Consider the following 21,111-nt stretch of genomic DNA (forward strand, 5'->3'; position numbering starts at 1 on the left):
CTACAGAGAATGCTATGCTATGCTAAGTCACTTCAGTCGTGTCCAACTCTGTGCGACCCCATAGACGGCAGCCCACCAGGCTCCCCCGGCCCTGGGATTCTCCAGGCAAGAACACTGGAGTGGCTTGCCATACAGAGAATAATTAACTATAAAAACCTTTTCTGAACTGTTGACAGATAAAAATGAAAATAGAAGTAAATGATATAGAAATGGTCTGAAAATACAGGCAATCCGGTCATTCCTAAACTTGCTTTAGTAAATTATGACTGAATTTCAGCTAGATCAGATACAAATTTACCTCTTGTCAAAATATCAGAAATGTTCCTAAAATGATGCACAAAATTAAATCTAACCATAAAGCAAAGCTACCATGAGACATTCCATATTTAAGTGAACACTGTATCAAACTTTTCTGAGAAGTAAAGAGGGATTTTGCAGTTCACTTATATACTGTTTTCAAAGTCTGAATTTTTACATTGTATTTCCTCAATACACTATTAAAAAGAGTAAATAAATTCCACAAGGTGTCCTTGGCCTAGATCTCAAAACCACTTTATTTCAATATATCTTCGCAAAGATGAAGAATTTTCTGCCTTTTGATGATCATGATTTTATCGTTATTATTAGGTGCTTTTGGTAATGCTCACAACGAAACAGAAAAGCTGTATGTTTTCAACAGGCATAATTTCAAATGCACAGCCAGAAGGTTTTAATAAATTAAAACAAGTACAGTGTCCAGCAGAAGGTTAATCTATACCTCTGTGAAGACCCTTGTTGGACAGGTCCTTGAATACTTTGTGGTTAGGTAAGACTATTATATAAACTATATATTGAGCTTCATGCCTTGCAATTACGTTGTGTTATTTGTGAAAGCTCTTTCAACTTATTTGGAATTTTGCTTTCTCAACTGGCACCAATTACATATTCAAAGACCACCAGAAATAATTCTTCCATCCCTTTTGGGATCCACAAGCTTGTTATGAACACCTAAGCAACTGTACAGGAACATTATACTTTGATAATAAACAAGGCCAGGGAGATGATTTCTTCCATTAGAAAAATTCTTGCTCATAAATAATTCAAAAATAAAAAGAGAAATGATAATTCCACCAACATAGGCAACATTATCTGAAATCAGAGCCACCCTGCGCAGGATTTTGAATTTTGAAAGCAACAGCTCACACAAATGAGTGACTACTGCTTGCCCTGTCAATACATTCGTCTAACAAAGCCTCCTCCATATGAGCAACCGCAAACATTTATGACTGCAGTTGTTAATCTCCCATGAAAAACTATTTCCATACTATTTTTAACTAGTATATGGAAATGATTATCTGTTTACCTCTGAAGCATGAAAACTCTTACAGCACCCTTTATAATGTATTTATGTACCATTTTCCTTCTCATGTCCTTGTCAGAAGTATTCACATCTTCCTCCCAGAACAAAAGTTGAGAAGCAGGCTGATTTCTTTTTTTTATTTTATTATTAAATTTTTTTTTTTTTTACTTTACAATATTGTATTTTCAATCGGCTCCTTTTTGTCTTCCAAATTTCATGCTACTGGACCTACTTCTCAATAGCTTTTCAATTCTACCTTCTTAGACAAAAAATGTAGTTAGTTGTGTGATACTTGGAAAAGTAGATTGTATGGCAAATGAAATTCATAATTCACCTGGACCACATATGTATAAAATTAAGTATTAAATATTTTACTATAAGTTAGAAATGATATTTTAAAAATATAAGAAGCCTTTTAAGACAATTATGGACCTGAATGAAGATTTCTTGAATGCCCTTTTACCAAGTGTTTTAAATTAATTTAGTCACTTAATAACCATATGATATGAATATTATTTTATCTTTACAGATGAGAAAAATTAAGGATCTCATGAAAGTTAACAGAGCAAATAAGTGATGGTCCTGTGTATTAAATCTAGTTCTATCTGAATTTCAAAAATAACATTTTTTCCTATGATTCCATATTCTATTCTTTCTGAATTTAAGGACTCGGTGACCAATGAGACTGACTTCAAATAAGTAGAACCTGAAATAGAGTTATAAAAGCAGTTAATGCAAATGATTATGGAGAAACATATGGTATTTATTCTTAAGGAAACTCATAGTTTCACTTTGGAGACACTTTTATTTCTATGGTGTCTTTTAGAGCTGTCTCTATTGCATCAAATACATGGAACACCAGCACTGCACATAGATTTCACAGAAGAAAAGAGCTATCCATTGTTTATTACAATGGAATGAGATAGGATGGTGAATTATATGCATAACCAATAGTATCATATTATTACTGCATATAAAATATAATAGTATAATTGCATTAATATTTTATAGACTATATATTAATTTTAATTATAGTATTAATACATAACATATTATATAAAGATACATATATATACATATATGTGTAAATCTTTATAGATGATAAATCTTCTCATTAACCACACCTCACTCTACCTCCATCTATAATGGATACCTCCTTTCTTCCATGAACTCTTCTCTGTGAAGTGCTGATGTTCCATATATTTGATACACACATATATATTACAAAAATATGTATATATTATATATGAAGTATCTATACATCATATATACTTTAATATATATGTATGCATATATAATATTTTAAAATCACAATCTGTAAAAGCAATTCTTACTATAAAAGTATTCCCTATGCCTGAGAGCTCTGATCTCTATAATTGGGGCCAAGTTTGAATTCACTAAGATAATTTCTTGAAACACTATATTACAGAAAACCTGATTAAGGCACTACTTTATTTATTTATTTTTTATAGTATATACACTTTTATTTTATTTTTTTTTACTTTACAATATTGTATTGGTTTTGCCATACATCAACATGCATCCACCATGGGTGTACACGTGTTCCCCATCCTGAACCCCCACCCACCTCCCTCCCCATACCATCCCTCTGGGTCATCCCAGTGCACCAGCCCCAAGCTTCCTGTATCCTGCATCGAACCTGGGCTGGCGATTCATTTCTTATATGATATTATACATGTTTTAATGCCATTCTCCCAAATCATCCCCCCACTCCCTCTCCCACAGAGTCCAAGAGACTGTTCTATACATCAGTGTCTCTTTTGCTGTCTTGCATACAGGGTTGTCATTACCATCTTTCTAAATTCCATATATATGCGTTAGTATACTGTATTGGTGTTTTTCTTTCTGGCTTACTTCACTCTGTATAATAGGCTCCAGTTTCATCCACCTCATTAGAACTGATTCAAATGTAGTCTTTTTAATGGCTTAGTAATACTCCATTGTGTATATGTACCACAGCTTTCTTATCCATTCATCTGCTGATGGACATCTAGGTTGCTTCCATGTCCTGCCTATTATAAACAGTGCTGAGATGAACATTGGGGTACACGTGTCTCTTTCCCTTCTGGTTTCCTCAGTGTGTATGCCCAGCAGTGGGATTGCTGGGTCATATGGCAGTTCTATTTCCAGTTTTTTAAGGTATCTCCACACTGTTCTCCATAGAGGCTGTACTAGTTTGCATTCCCACCAACAGTGTAAGAGGGTTCCCTTTTCTCCACACCCTCTCCAGCATTTATTGCTTGTAGACTTTTGGATCGCAGCCATTCTGACTGGTGTGAAATGGTACCTCATTGTGGTTTTGATTTGCATTTCTCTGATAATGAGTGATGTTGAGCATCTTTTCATGTGTTTGTTAGCCATCTGTATGTCTTCTTTGGAGAAATGTCTATTTAGTTCTTTGGCCCATTTTTTGATTGGGTCATTTATTTTTCTGGAATTGAGCTGCAGGAGTTGCTTGTATATTTTTGAGATTAGTTGTCTGTCAGTTGCTTCATTTGCTATTATTTTCTCCCATTCTGAAGGCTGTCTTTTCACCTTGCTTATAGTTTCTTTTGTTGTGCAGAAGCTTTTAATTTTAATTAGATCCCATTTGTTTATTTTTTCTTTTATTTCCAATATTCTGGGAGGTGGGTCATAGAGGATCCTGCTGTGATGTATATAGAAAACTATAAAACACTGATGAAAGACATCAAAGAGGACACTAATAGATGGAGAAATATACCACGTTCATGGGTCGGAAGAATCAATATAGTGAAAATGAGTATACTACACAAAGCAATCTATAGATTCAATGCAATCCCTATCAATCTACCAACGGTATTCTTCACAGAGCTAGAACAAATAATTTCACAATTTGTATGGAAATACAAAAAACCTCAAATAGCCAAAGCAATCTTGAGAAAGAAGAATGGAACTGGAGGAATCAACGTGCCTGACTTCAGGCTCTACTACAAAGCCACAGTCATCAAGACAGTATGGTACTGGCATAAAGACAGAAATATAGATCAATGGAACAAAATAGAAAGCCCAGAGATAAACCCACGCACCTATGGAAACCTTATCTTTGACAAAGGAGGCAAGAATATACAGTGGAGAAAAGACGATCTCTTTAACAAGTGGTGCTGGGAAAACTGGTCAACCACTTGTAAAAGAATGAAACTAGAACACTTTCTAACACCATACACAAAAATAAACTCAAAATGTATTAAAGATCTAAACATAAGACCAGAAACTATAAAAATCTTAGAGGAGAACATAGGCAAAACACTCTCCAACATACAAGACACTACTTTGGAAAAAAGAGAACTGAAATTCAACTCTAGTGACCTGTACTGAACCTTTTTTATGTGGTTAAGGAGTGGAAAGGGCTTCCCTGATTGCTCAGTGGTAAAGAACCTGTCTCCCAAAGCAGGAAACTTGGGTTCTGTATCTGAGTGGGGAAGATCCCCTGGTGAAGGACATGGCAACCGACTCCAGTATTCTTGTGTGGAGAATCCCCGTGGATAGAGGAGCCTGGCAGGGTACAGTCCTTGGGGCACAAAAGAGTTGGACACAATTGAGCAACTAAAAGAACAACAAGGAGTGTAATGGATAAATACCAAAGGAGAGTTGAAATTTAGAAACAGCTAAACACAATCTCATGTTATTAGAATATGATTAAAAACACTATATAATATTTAAATTTTCCAACAAGATTTAAATCCAACAAGATTTAAGATTTAAATCTTATTCCAACAAGAGGTTTAACTTTCTAACTTCAACTGACACTATATTTGCGTTTTTCACTAAAATATTTGATTCTATTATTTCCTATAAGCATTTCAGAAAATGCTTGAGAAAACAGAAAAACAACTGGACAGTAAATCTAATGAATAATGCTAAGCAAAATTTAAAGACAACTATGATCTTTGCTTTTTCATCACCATATTGTATGAAGTATACAAACAATGCATGATGAATTGTAAACTGCACATCTGCAATTATAATCTTGCATAAAAAATGAGCACTGAGTGCTGAATAAACTAGCAATGCTTTATTAAAACTTCAGGAAACTATCCTGTAGGAAACAATGTTTCACAACATAAGCTTTATTTATTTTTGAAGTGGAAAAAAATATGTAAATTTAAAACAACAGTAAAACCAATATGCTATAAAAATATGCAACGTTAATAGAACATGAGCTGCCAACTGTTCATATATATCTGACGTATTTCTCTAAATGTACTGCTTATAGCTGAAGATGTTTATGTGAAAACAAGATCACTATTTCTAGAGAATATCTGCAGTTTACCTCCTCTCCCTCACAATAATCTTTCAGGTAAGACAAATCACCTGCAAGCTAAAATACCTAAAATTTCTGAAGAAAAGGATTTGGCTATTCAAGAGCAGAACTGACAAAGGTACTATATTTTGGGGTGAGTGGAAAAAGTTAAAACTACCCTTGAGTATAGCCCAAGAAATATTAAATAATACGTTTTCAGTACCTTCAAAAACTATTAACCAAGAATGGTTTAGAATCATTCAAGAGTTTTTAAGCGATCATCAGAAGTTATCCAGATTATACCCCAAGTCCACAGTTACCTGTATTAAACTGTGTTTCATGTTTTATCTTATATCACTGAGGTGTGAAAACTCATTATAACTGCAATCTTACACAAGCTCCAAAACATAAACACAAGGGAAAAAATATAATTTGATGACCTTAATATACTTTTCCCAGGGATTTATACACAGTCCCTGGTGGCTCAGAGGTTAAAGCGTCTGCCTGCAATGCGGGAGACCTGGGTTCGATCTCTGGGTCAGGAAATTCCCCTGGAGAAGGAAATGGCAACCCACTCCAGTATTCTTGCCTGGAGAATCCCATAGACTGAGGAGCCTACAGTCCACGGGGTCGCAAAAAGTTGGACATGACTGAGCGACTTCACTTTCACTTTCAATACACTTTTCTAGTGATAAAAGTGTCTAAATATTGTGAAATCATTTTTAAAAATAGAGGGTCTTCCTTAAAATGATGTTTTATTTGAATGGTATAGAGTAAGAATCATAGTAGTTAAAGAAGCTACTAAAAAATTTAAGGGACCTATTTACTCTCTTTCTGAGCGACTTCCTTCATATGAGAAAGTTGTCAGGTCATTAACTGAGGAAGAGTCAATGTAAAGTATTAGAAAGAATATAAGGAGGAGGAACTGACAATCTAGGTGAAGATCTGGGATGTGAAAACATTGTGACCTTTGGCATCTCATTTAGCTTCTCCAATTCTTATCCTAGAAGAGAGACAACAAATCCTAACTTGTCTACTGCTGAACCTGTCTCATCTACAGCCAGAAGTTTTCTAAAGTGCAAATGAGAGTTCTAAGAAAGCCCTGATCAAATACAACATTTTATGAAGTTAATGCTCATATATGTTTTATCACTGATTCTCTTTATACTACCGTGGAAAAAAGTTTAAAAATAAATACTACTTTATATCATGTTTTTTTTCCCTAAGCAACTATTAATACTAAAGTGATTTAAAATACAAAGGTGATACCAAAATCAGATACTTTTTCTTTCTCTTGCACTTAGACTACACTTGTCCTTAGATCCATGGTGCCTGGCATATAGTAGGCACTTAACAAAAACTGATCCATAAAGGAAGGAAGGAATACAAGTTGTTACCTCTTGTATTACCCAGACAGAAACTTGCTATGTGCAATAGTTTAAGAGTTAACATAATTAAATATTCCCAACCTAGATACAGGCATAATTTTCTATTTTGGAATTCTAAGACTAACCATATATAGTTGCTGTGTTTTTCCAGAGCAGAAAGTATGCTCCAAAATACAGAGAAGTGCCATGGCTACCAGACTTATATAGTCTGGTCAACTGTACTTCCCCCCAGACATAATTAGCTTAAAGTTTACTACTATTTTGCCATTATTAAAATTCTTTGATTAAAAAAAAGTCAAGTAGAGTTAATGCTCTTAATAAAGTATACCCAAAGGAACACTACACAGGTTAGAGCAAAATAATTAAAATGCATGTACCATATTTATGTCATTCATTAATTTACTATCATATGACTGGTTTTTAAGAAGCATTATCTTATTTCCTTTATTCATATAAATTATTATGCAGAGACATAAAAAATAAACTTACAACCTAAATCGCCTCAGTTAAGAGCCAGGTTAGGAGGACAGAACTGAAACTTCTCTGGCCCACTTGCTACCCACAAAAGTTCCAGAAGGGACCTGTCAAATTTTTCTGTAGAATGTAAACCACAACCTTATATAAAACTTTTATCTCAATCTTATAAGAACAGCCTTTTCTAATTCATAGGGAAACATTAATGAGGTTTTATATTTCCCAGCATTTCCTGTATATGTTTCAATAATCACATTATAAATTTTTATAATAAAATATGCATTTATTATAAACTTCTGCCATTTTTAACAACTAAAATGTCTTCATATTTGGAATGTTAAGCAGTTAATAGCTCCTGAGAACTGTTCATTCATTCGTTTTTTTAAACAGCTAGTATTTTAGTACCTAGTATAGCTTAGGCACTAAAGACAGGTGTAAAGTATTTCACAAGGAAATGGAACCAAAGCACATTTTGGTTATTAACACCTAAGACTGGCCAACGAATCTTCAATTCCAAACCTTTGCTTAGTTGGTCCTCCTCGCTTGGTCAGTTAGTTCCACCATCTCCTCTTTCCACTTCAGCTGGAATCTTACACTAGGGGTCAGCAGACTACGGCCCTCAGAGCAAATCAAGGCTACCTCTTGTTTTGCAGTTAATATGTCATTGGAACGTGGCCGTTTCATTCATTTGTTCTTTGTCTATGGCTATTTTGTGCTACAATGGCAGCATTAAGTACCCATAAAACCCCTATATCATCTTTCATCTTTTCTAAGAAAACAATTTATAAAGAATATTTTGATACCTAGGCTTTAATTATACATTTTATTAAATATTTAATCAAGACTTGACATCTGAATTTTATGCAAAATACTAAGAAACAAACTTCTCTATATTTTCTTTTCTAATTTATGTAAATTAGTTAAGAAAATAGACTAAATGAGCCAACAGCTGTATGGAACTTTCGATATAGTAACCTACAAAGACTAACAAATCTAAAATATTAAACACAAGAGATTAAAGTAAGCTATGTAAATATAAATATTAAAACACTTCACTTTAAAGGGCAAAATAAAAAAGCATCATATGTATTCTACCTTTCAGTATAATTCTTATCTTTTCCAGGCTAGTAATTATCACAGTGTTAGGAAGATTATTTATTGCACTGCATCTGAAAATGCCTGATAAGAAAACCCCCAGGGAAGCAACTGTGTAAGTAAAATAGGCAAGCCTGGATCTTCCACTGAGTGCAAAGTATGCATGCACCTATCAACTGGGTTCTACATTAAATACAGGAGACCCTGGTGGCTCAGACGGTAAAGAATCTGCCTCCAAAGCAGGTTCAATCCCTGGGTGTGGAAGATCCCCTGGAGAAGGGAAAGGCAACCCACTCCAGTATTCTTGCCTGGGAAATCTCATGGACAGAGGAGCCTGGCGGACTACACTCCATGGGGTTACAAAGAGTTGGACGTGACTGAGCAACCGACACTTTCACTATACTTAAGATGGAAAAGTCTTTAATGTCAAGAATAATGTTCTATATTTTATTAAACACACTGTATAGGAAAAGAAAGACTTTAAACATTGATATGTAAATTTAAATACGAATAATGATAAAACTGTTGATTTAGTCTTAGATAAACCATTCTTACAAAATAATCCCATTTCTTAAAGAAAAGCAAAATCCATGAGAAGAGTTTTCCTAGGTTTGTATTCACACACTGATATTTTAAATTTCTTTGGCTTCCTTCCTAGGCTACTCAAAATGCAACATGTTGGAGAAGACTCTTGAGAGTCCCTTGGACTGCCAGGAGATCAAGCCAGTCCATTCTGAAGGAGATCAGCCCTGGGATTTCTTTGGAAGGAATGATGCTAAAGCTGAAACTCCAGTACTTTGGCCACCTCATGTGAAGAGGTGACTCATTGGAAAAGACTCTGATGCTGAGAGGGATTGGGGGCAAGAGGAGAAGGGGATGACAGAGGATGACATGGCTGGATGGCATCACTGACTCGATGGACGTGAGTCTGAGTGAACTCCGGGAGTTGGTGATGGACAGGGAGGCCTGGCGTGCTGCAATTCATGGGGTCGCAAAGAGTCGGACACGACTGAGTGACTGATCTGATCTAATCTGATGTTATAAATACAAAGGTGTAATAAATCTCCTCTTAAGAATAATGTATAATTCAAAATTCCATTGTGTGTTAAATTCTAATGAGGTTTCAAGCACTTTTAGATTTTAGCATGTTAATGGGTTATAAAATCGCCAAAGAGGAATGAATTTTAACCCTGCCGCTGCTGCTGCTGCTGCTGCTAAGTTGCTTCAGTCGTGTCCGACTCTGTGCGACCCCACAGACGGCAGCCCAACAGGCTCCCCCGTCCCTGGGATTCTCCAGGAAAGAACACTGGAGTGGGTTGCCATTTCCTTCTCCAATACATGAAAGTGAAAAGTGAAAGTGAAGTCACTCAGTCGTGTCTGACTCTTAGCGACCCCATGGACCACAGCCCACCAGGCTCCTCTGTCCTTGGGATTTTCCAGGCAAGAGTACTGGAGTGGGGTGCCATTGCTTTCTCCGATTTCAACCCTAGCTCACCTATAATTTGGTTTCTTCATGCTCAAACAATGATTGTAATAAGATTTCACCAAACTGATTTAAAGATGAATACTAAATGCCTGAAATACATCAAGAAAATAATTGTGGTAAATATTTGTAACTGGGTAGGCTTGGCAGTTCTACACTTTAGTTCGATCTCCTATAAAAAATGATGGGAAAAAAACAATGTTGGGAAAATTTTTTAAATAATCTTCATCTTGTAACTGGCTCTGTTAATGTGTACAGAGCACTGAGAATAGTGCATGGCATATGGCAAGCGGTGTACAAAGTCTAAATCATGATCATTACCACCACTATCATCCCATCTTAGAAATAAAACAGCACAAACAAAACAAACTCATCTAGAGACAAATTTCCTCTCCAGGAGTGAAGCACTTGAAAGTAAAAGTGGCTGAAATGTATGCTTCTAGGTATTAAAAACCTGAAAATTGCCACTATTCAGGAAAGCTTTTATGCTAAGACATCCAGAGGATTAAAAACTTCTCTTATTTTGAGACCAAATACTGTAGAAAAATGAGACCAAAAACATGTAGCACAAAAATCTGAGGGTTTTTATGAGATCCATTTAAGGAAGAGGTAAGAAGGATGGTAAGTATTTCTCCGTGAAATAAGGTCTGTGCTGTGCTTAGCCGCTCAGCAGTGTCTGCCTCTTTGTGACCCCAGGGACTGTAGCCCGCCAGGCTCTTCTGTCCAAGGGGATTCTCCAGGCAAGAATGCTGGAGTGGGTTGCCATGTCCTCCTCCAGGGGATCTTTTCAATCCAGGGATCGAACTCAGGTCTCCTGCATTGTAGGTGGATTCCTTATCATCCGAGCCACCAGGGAAGCCCAGAAACAAGGTCATGGCTACCTGAAAAGACCTACACATAGGTCACTGGATATGTAACATCAAACACTGAACATTTAATTCTAGGTGAAGTATTACAAATAGAGTGTACTTCTCTCTGACAGACGGATGACTACCTATAGTTTCCCTAGTCACATGCAAAGCACTAATGTATCAGTCGCTCACTTAATGGTAGCATTGTGCCAATGGTATGAGCAATAGAATCAGATATGGTCAGATATTTTAGCTGTGGTATGCAGACAATTTTTAGAAAAGACATAGTAGGGGAATGACCTAGGAAACTACCCCAGCTCCTGCCTTATAATGATCACAGCAACAGTGAAGAAAGAAAGTGCGAAACACCAGTAGAGTCAGAATTCAGAGCGTTTAGTTACTGGCTTTATCTGGAACATGGAGAATAATTAGAAGTGATTTTTGGATTCAGGTAACTGGAAGAACTGTGGCTCCCCTAAAAAGTAGCAGTGACGGGAGAATACAACAGTTCAGATTCCTTATCTATAACACTGGAAGGAATGCTACATCGTGGAAATATCATAAAGCATGGAGGGGTGGGAGTTGGCAGGGAGGTTCAAGAGGGAAGAGACATATGTATACCTACGACGGATTCATGTTGATGTATCACAGAAACCAATGAAACATTGTAAAGCAATTATCCTCCAATTAAAAATAAATAAACTTTTATTAAAAAAAAAAAAAGAAAGATAAAGCATGAAGACTAAGCAGTGTGGCATACAAAAACAAGGTTTCAACCTGCTGGCCAATACTATCTAAATGGAACTAATGGCCCTTGAGCAAGGTAACTACGGAAAAATTTGCAATCAAGGGCAAGTTGATTCATGTAGCTGATTTACAGTCTCATATAGTATATAAACTTTACATACAATTTGTTCTATAGATAAATGTCACAATATTCAATCACCATCTATTATACATAACTGAGTAAAATGGGCAGAACTTTTGAACCTCATCTAAATGTTCCTATTATAGTATGATTTTGGACACAAACATAGTTCTGTCGAGTCATTAGTATGTGTTCAAAATAAATGAGAGCATGCACAATTTTTACTAGAGCTACCATGAGTACTTTGGAAACAGGCTAGTTAGAATCAAATGGCACATAATAGTAGTAATCATAACAATAATGATAATAATTAAATAAAAAATAAACTTATAAAACTAAAGATGCTGAGAATTCTTCCTAAATCCCTCCAAATATAATAAAAATCTTACCAAACCTCTGTTGTTCTCTACCTGCAAAATGTAAAGAAGAAAATAAAGGGTTTAATTGGAAATTTTATCCTCATAAGGCCTCAGTACATCTGTAAATTTATGTCTGAAGACATTTTTCCAAATAACATTCCATGATGTATATAGTATATTCTGTGATAAAAGGGAGTCATGGTCAACAAAACATGGGAAATAATGAATTAACCTAACTTTACCTACCCAGAATCTTTTATAAGCCAATATAAATTGTGAGTCTCCCCAAGTGGAATACAGTACTATCATTGCGCAAATCAATTTGATCATGAAGTAATTCCCTTTTAGGGGAAGTGAGGTGGAGAAAACACTATTGGGAATCAATGCCTTAGGTTATTTCACATGAGTTTCAAGACAGTACTTCATGTGAGCTTCACAACAATCAGAGAAGAAGGCAGAGCAGATAAGGATCCAACTGGTGATAAGAAAATTTAAATTCAAAAACATAATGCAAGAAGCCAATAGTGAGATTGACCGATAGATTTGTTCAGTTTCAATCTAGCAACGTGGTTTTATTAACCAAGACAATTTCTGATCTCAAGGAGAATACCACCCACAAGCTGGAGAAACTAATGTCTATGCCAAATATGGCATACTCTTCTACACTGTAAAACAGTCATGGTACAGCTGACTTACTCTCAAACTTTGCGATATTAAGCTATTTGAAAATATCTTTTGTAAGTTAAGTCTAAATGGGGAAGCAGTCAAAGTTATTAAAGCATGTGCCAAATGAAGTTTTGATATCCCAGGAACTTTCTGTGATATCAAGACTTAAAATTCTCTTGGTAGAGACAAGAAGTTTGTGTGGTAGTTAGCCACACGACAGAGGAAGGCAAAAATAGCATCTTTCAAAGAGAAGTAAAATGCCTGAGAAATTATTAACTGCACATTTGCTTTAAGAGTCAAAATGCAGTTTGCAAATGTTTCATATTAAATCATAAAATATATATATAGTCATTCATTATCTTATGTAAGAAACCCAGCCCCAACAACAACAAAAAATCTTCCTGGGAACTTCAAACCAGAGAAAATAATGCATATTTTGTTAAAACACATACCCTACATACACAGACAGACACACACAGAAACACAGACTTCATTATGAATTTTAGGAATCTGAAGAATATACAAAGGATATGGAATATCTCTTCACCAAGATCATGATCTACAGGACATGACCCACCAGATTCAAGGTACTTTATTATACTGTTAATATCTAATTAATCTAGGTAGTGGCATATTTATAATCTTGTTACCATATTTAAAAATACATATATCTCCCTTACGGGCCTCCCTCATAGCTCAGTTGGTAAAGAATCCACCTGCAGTGCAGGAGACCCCGGTTCGATTCCTAGGAAGGGAAGATCTGTTGGAGAAGGGATAGACTATCCACTCCAGTATTCTGGCCTGGAGAATTCTATGGACTGTATAGTCCATGGGGTCGCAGAGAGTTGGACACAACTGAGCGACTTTCACTTTCACACTTTTCATATCTCCCTTTTGGGCTTCCCTGGTGGCTCAGATGGTAAAGAATCCACTTGCAGTGCAGGAGACCTGGTTTCAATCCCTGGGTTGGGAAGATCCCCTGGAGGAGGGCATGGCAACCCACTCCAGTATTCTTGTCTGGAGCATCCCCAAGCACAGAGGAGCCTGGCAGACTACAGTCCATGTGGTCACAAAGAGTCGGACATGATAGCAACTAAGCACACACAGCACATCTCCCTTTTATACTCCTTAAGTTACATGACAAACTTACTTCATTTTTGTTTAACATTGTTACTTAATCTGCAAGAATTTAAAAAATGTTTAGTACACAAAGGTTTTTATTTAATATTATGTACTTGCATCTATTCTAAACAAAAAGATCATGATTTAAACTTATGAGGTTAATTCAGTGCTCTGTGGTGATCTAAATGAGAAGGAAATAAAAAAAAAGAGGAGATATATATGTGTAACTGATTCACTTTGCTGTATAGTAGAAACTAACACAACATTGTAAATCAACTATGTTGTTGTTGATATTTAACTACTAAGTCATGTCTGAGTCTTTGCAACCCCATGGACTATAGCCTGTCAGGTTCCTCTGTCCATGGGATTTTCAAGGCAAGAATACTGGAGTGAGTTGCCATTTCCTTTCCAAGGGATCTTCCCAACCAAGGGATCAAACCTGAGCCTCCTGCATTGGCAGGAGGATTCTTTACCACTGAGCCACTATACTACAATCAATACAAATTAATTTTAAAAATAAATAAATTTATGAGATTAAATTTTAACATTTTTCACATCTGTTTGTAACTTCTTATGTCATTAATATATAATACTTTCTTTCAAGCTTCTAACAATAACCTGTAAGTGATCCTTACCACTATTAAGTTCTTACACATTAGTTGCCTATTTGCTGCCATAACAAATTAGCACAAATTTAGTGGATTAAAACAATACAAATTTATCTTAAGAGTTCTGCAGCTGAGAAAAATAACACAGATGTCACTGGGATAATAGCTCTAGCAGAGAACCCATTTCTGTGCTTTTGACAGCTTCAAGAGTTACCCACATTCTTTGGCTTGTGGCCCCTTCCATCTCCAAAGCTAGCAATACCTGGTAAAGTCTTTTTCTCACTTCCTATCATTCTGAAAATTGATTCCCTCTTCCACTTACTGAAACATACACATTACCAAATGTAAAATGAGATAGCCAGTGGAAATTTGCTGTTTGACACAGGGAGCTCAAACCGAGTGCTTTGTAACAACCTAGAGGGATGGGATGGAACCAGAGATGGGAGAGAGGTTCAAGAGGGAGAGGACATACGTATATCAATGGCTGATTCATGTTGATGTATGGCAGAAACCAACATAGTATTATAAAATATTTATCCTCCAATCAAAATAAATTAAAAAAAAAAAACAACAACACATTGGGCCTACTCAGATCACTTGGCATGACCTCCCTGCTTGAAGGTCAGCTGATTAGCAATCTTGTTTTCATGTGCAGCCTTAATTCACCTTTCCCATTTCAAGTATCATATTTACAGGTTGCAGAAGTTAGACCCAGGACATTTGGTGGGGAACCACTATTCTGCTTACTAGAGTCAGCCACAAACTCCTCCTTCACATGCTGTCAATCAGTATCTGTCTTTAGGTGTTTCTACTTAGGACTTCCCTGGTGGTGTGGCAGTAAAGAATCTGCCTGCTACTGCAGGGAACACTGGTTCCTGCTACTGTAGGTTCAGTCCCTGGTCCAGGAAGATCCCACATGCTGCAGGGCAACCATGCCTCTGCGCCACAGCTGCTAAGCTTGTGTGCCGCAACTACTGAAGGTCACGTGCTTAGAGCCCATGCTCCACAAGAGAAGCCACGCAACGAGAAGTTTGCGCACCACAACTAGAAAGCAGCCCTCACCTGCCGCAACTAGAGAAAAGCCTGCACAGCAATGAATGCTCAGCACAGCCAGAAATAAGTTAATAAAAAATTGTAAAAGGCATTTCTCTTTAAAGAATGTTTACTAAAGTCTTCAAATAATAGCAAAAGAGTAGATGGTTTGTTTATAGAAAATCAAGGATGAAAGCCTTAAGTGACTCAATTAAGACCTTCAACATAACTTATCATTTCAGAAATGTTAATAGAACACAATGAACAAATTTGAAATCATGAAACTAGTATGATCTAACAGGTGTCATTCCTACCTTCTCTCAAAAAGAAGCAATTCCCTGGCTTCCATAAAAGCATCTGCTTGATGCCTGCCACATGCCTCTCATCTGTCTCCTTTATAAACGCCCAAGGATTCACCTTTTAAATTAAGCCTTCTATCAGTAGCCTGATATAAATACACGGTTACAACATCCCCACAGTCTTTTGTTCGTGACTCTGCCAAGCATAGTTATTAAGACTGATGTCATTTGTGCAGTAGCTGCTTAATGACCTATATTGAAAAATTAATCAAGTAACAGAACTTTGCTTTTAAGAAAAATAAAACATGAATTTTTCTCACCTAAGTTATACTCTAAGCTCCTTGATGGTCGGAACATGTTTGTCTTAGTGTATATCACAGGTTCCAGCACATAGCACGGATCCAAAAAATAATTGTTCAAAGAATAAATGAAGACGTATTAACATGTACCTTAAGCCTTCTACCATTTTTGTCCTTACTTGCCTAACACAATCTCCTAGAACTCGCATTATATAAATTTTGCTTTAGTTAAAAATCCAACATTCAGTCATAATTTAGAAATATTTACTGAGTGCCAACTATGTGTCAGGCTTGTCAGAGTCCTTATTAATACCGTGGCAGTTTAGTTCCTGCCTTCATGTCTATAATTTGTGGTCTTTCAGAATTTTCCACCTTAGTTGATGTTGATATCTATTTGATGCTGATATCTGTTCCAAGAATTATTTCTCAATCATCTCAAGCAGAAACGACCTGTCTTTTCCAGTCCTCAATATTGCCTATTCAATTCACCATTTACACTGCCTCACACAGAAATTATTTATATGAACATCTCATCTCTCCCAGTGCAATTTCTTATAAAGCCCCTCGTAAGTTATTGTACACACACAATAGTTGGACACATGTTTTTCCCTTAAAAGTATAACCTCTACAAAAACTTAGGAAGGATATTTTCTCATTTTCATTGACATAGTTATTTTATTTTTATTAACAGTGAAATATTTGTGAATTTTGGCCAATAGAAAATATTTAGACTGTGTGATTATAAAGAAAAACTACAGTACTGTGGGTGAATGTACAGTCATTACTTATGTGTAGATAGATAATATTTATTTCAATCATCCCTATATGCCAAAGAAACTACAATACACAAATTTCTCCTCCAAGGGCCAACCACTGCAATCTGTCTATACTACTTTATGTCTTTGGGCTTCCCTGTGGTAAAGAACCCACCTGCCAAGCTGGATACGTGAGTTCAATCCCTGGGTCAGGAACATCCCCTGGAGAAGGAAATGGCAACCCACTCCAGTATTCTTGCCTGGGAAATCCCATGGACAGAGAAGCCTGGCGGGCTGTAGCCCATAGGGAAGCCCCAGTACTTTGGCCACCTAATGCAGGGAGCCGACTCGTTGGAAAAGACCCTAATGTTGGGTAAGATCAAAGACAACAGGAGAAGGGGGAAGCAAAGGATATGATGTTAGATAGCATCACCAACTCAATGGACAGGAATAACTCTGGAAGGCAGTAAAGGCCAGAGGAAAGTGCTGTGCTGCAGTCCATGGGGTCAAAGAGCGTGACACGACTTAGTGACTGAACAACAACAATGATGTCTTTGCATTGGCTCACATTTGGAGCAATTGTGATATTACCAAGAGATTTATCCCATTATACCTTCCATCACAAGGAAAGTGAGAGAAAGCCAGTGCAAGATATACAATTAAAGATAGAATTCAAAAGAAAATTCAAAAACTATATTTTATATGCCAATTTACGTTTTTCTATAAAGTAAATGGAGATTTATTTGTAATATTTTGTGTCATTAATACAACAACAGTACAAAAATTTTGCACATGCATGATAGGAAGGAGTGGCCCTTGGTACAGTATATTTGAGCCTAAAACATTAAGTGACAATAGATGTGTGGGCCAGATTAGGTAGAATGTGCCCAAGAGAATGTGGCCACAGTTGGCAAGTGAACTAAGACTTGATCTGGAAATAATCATCACCTCTCACTCCTAAACCTTTCTAATAAGTAACACCATCTCCTCAAGAAAGGGTACTGATGCAGACCTATGGAGTATGGTCAGTTCTTCAAAAAGTGTCTTGCCAACTAACATTTTTAAAATGCTCCCCAAACCTTCTGAAATAAACAAGCCTGCCAAATACAATAAAAACAAGTTGATATGCTACAGTAAAACAAGTGGATAAGCAATAAAGTACATGAAAAACATTTCACATTATGCATAGGAGAAAACAATTTCAATGGTAAACAAAAATCAAATGCTGTCTCAGTTAAGTTTTCAAAACATCTAATGTACCCTTTAGGCTTGAGGCAATTTGTATCCAGAAAAATGAATACTGTCTGATAAGGATCAGTAAAATCTCAAATTTATTTTTAAAGTTAACTATTTCCAAGTTTGAAAATTCCTTCTATTTTATTTCATTTATACTTAATCCCCTGGAGAATGGCAACCCACTCCAGTATTCTTGCCTGGAGAACTCCATGGACAGAGCAGCCTGGTGGGCTACAGTCCATGGGGTCAGAAAAAGTTGGACACGACTGAGTGGCTAACATATGAAACCTACATAAAGGAAGAAAATGCCTTAACTTTTACACTGCCTCTCGATTCCCTGAGCTGCCTTTTGTAAGAGTCACTGTAATTGTAATATCATTGCTATAAGCAAAGGAAAATCAATAGCAGATTCAAGTCATAATTTCATACATTAACCATGAAACCAGATTTTAGAAAAACAAAGATGGAATTAAAAATAATTAGTTATATATGGATTCCCTGATAGCTCAGATGGTAAAGAATTCTTCTACAGTACAGGAGACCTGGGTTTGATTCCTAGATTGGAAAGAACCCCTGGAGGAGGGCATGGCAACCCACTCGAGCATTCTTGCCTGGAGATTATCATAGACAGAGGAGCCTGGTGGGGCTACAGTCCATAGGGTCACAAAGAGTCAGACACTTCTGAACAACTAACACATCAACAAATGGATTATTTCACTAACTCGCCAAGAATCAATCATTGGTGATTTGGAAGGAACTGAGTCAATCCACATTCACCTAGAATTAATCCCAGGAATCACTCTTTTTGAATGCTTTCCAGAGAAGCCCTGAGTAGCCAGGCTGGGCTCTTGATAGTCGAGATCACATAGAATGTAAAGGGTTTAAATGTTGAAGAAGTGGAAACTTCTCTTTGTATCCTATCCTGCCACAGCACAGAAAGAGAGCCCCGTCTATGATAGTCTTATAGAATGGAGGATCTAGAACAACTTTCTGCAAGGAATGTGCAGGAAACATGCACAGCTCCTCTTCATGCTATCACCAGTGAAATGACCACTGACAGAGGAATGGATAAAGAAGTGGTGGTACATACAGATACAACAGAATATTGCTCAGCCATTAAAAAGAATGAAATGATGCAGCAACATGGATAGACACTGAAATTGTCATACTGCGTGATGCAAGTCAGAGAAAGACAAATATATAACATTGCTAATATGTAGAATGTAAAAACTAAAAAAAGACACAAATGAATTCATTCACAAGGACAGAAACAAACCCATATGAACTTATGGTTACTGGGGGGAAGGAGGGATAGTTAGGGAGTTTGGGATTGACATATACACATTACTATATTTAAAATAAATATCCAACAAGGACCTACAGTATTCAAAAATGGAGATGGGATAAGAGAATGATATAGCTGAGATGAGCCTGGCTGTGTGCTGATAATTCTTAAATCTAATTGATAGATTCATGAGGATTTATTACAGTACTCCTTCTAATTTGTGTATGTTTGAAATTTTCCATAATAATAAAGTTTTTAAAAATTGTATTACTACATGTACAGGCATTGTATCAATACTGAGGAAATCAAGGCCCTTATTTTGCATTCTCCATTTTTTCAAAATTTAGCATTCAGATATAACAGTGTTTTTCATTAAAAAGATAATATGTGGTATCCCTATATACTAAAATAATTTCTTAGGTTACCAGAATATTCATCAATTAAAAATTACAAATTACAATTAAGTTTTAACTATATCTATAAAATCATTTGGCCTCCTAAAGAGAAAAATCAAGTATTACTAGAAGCTTAGTTTATCTTATGTAGAATTATCACTTGATAATTCTACATAAGATAAAACAGGTGCTATTTGATGAAGTATTTTATGCCATAACTATATAAAATCTTGTATACTTAAATATTTTAATAAAATAAGTAAAACAATTTTTAGTGATTATATATTTATCACAAACCGTATGCTACACAATGTCAATGGAATATTTAGGGGACTAGGATTACTTGATTTATTTCCTCTAAGTTGATGGATACTCAGCAACTTTCTTTTTACTTTAGCACTTCTAAAATTTATTTTAACTAGTCAAACAAAACCTCTCTGTCTTATTAAGGATACTGTTAAGATTAATATAAAGACTTTTCGGTGGAGGATGTTGAAGTGATTCTGATGCCAAATCACCATTTTTAAGGATGCTAAATGCCAGGACTAAACCTGCAGGGATCCCTTGACACATTCTGAAAACATGAACCCTGGCTTTTTAATAACTTTTCATCTCATATTGAAAATCTGGTATAAATAAGGAAGCACATTCTGCCATTTTTAGAATTAAAAAAACACCACAAAAGAAAAAAACTATGAATGAGAGTTAGGATTGTCAGTAAGCAAAATTTCCTGAGTGAGCACCATATGCTATAAAAAAAAATACTAAGGATCCCATATTCCAATCACTAATAAGAAATAATCAACAAATAGTTGCTTTCTTAAAATTCTGTTAAAGACACAGTTCAAAGAGCGGTACAATAAGATAGTGTAAATGGGATGGGTGTGGTGTCTCAGCACCTACATGAAATTGCCTATTTGTTAATTTGTTGTCCCTTTCAAGAGAGAGAATAGTTTCATTCATAACAAATATAAGACAAAATAACTTCAAAAATTTAAAAATCACCATCTGAAACCATCAACTTGCCAAAACCAAACTTGGGAGCACTCAATTTTTGTTTGCTTTGCTTAATAATCTAGATATATTTCTTGTAGATTTTGAAGGAATAGGCAAAAAATTATAAACTGTATGATTTTTACATAATACATATACACACACATAATACACACTATAGTGGGTGCACAGGAAAATAACCACTATCCTGACCACCAAGAGCCTGGTTTTGATTTGTACAGCACTAATATTACCAATTCAATAAAAATCTAACTTTATACA

General features: G+C 36.0%; 1 protein-coding gene across 9 annotated transcripts in view; it reads right to left on the bottom strand.

The window, feature by feature from the left end:
* CRPPA (CDP-L-ribitol pyrophosphorylase A) overlaps positions 1-21,111 on the bottom strand; it is a 454,696-nt gene that overhangs the window by 116,730 nt on the left and 316,855 nt on the right. For 4 of the 9 annotated variants that reach the window (XR_009735806.1, XR_009735807.1, XR_009735808.1 and 1 more), the window contains exon 10: positions 12,170-12,186. The exons of the other annotated variants lie outside the window; for them this stretch is intronic. Coding sequence is in view for 1 of the 4 variants with exons in the window: in XM_061413612.1 (XP_061269596.1) it covers positions 12,170-12,186 (17 nt within the window). In the remaining 3 variants the exon portion in view is untranslated. The remainder of the gene's footprint in view (positions 1-12,169; positions 12,187-21,111) is intronic. 9 annotated transcript variants of the gene reach the window in all.

The sequence above is a fragment of the Bos javanicus genome, chromosome 4 (assembly GCF_032452875.1).
Source record: "Bos javanicus breed banteng chromosome 4, ARS-OSU_banteng_1.0, whole genome shotgun sequence".
NCBI classification, from domain to species: domain Eukaryota; kingdom Metazoa; phylum Chordata; class Mammalia; order Artiodactyla; family Bovidae; genus Bos; species Bos javanicus.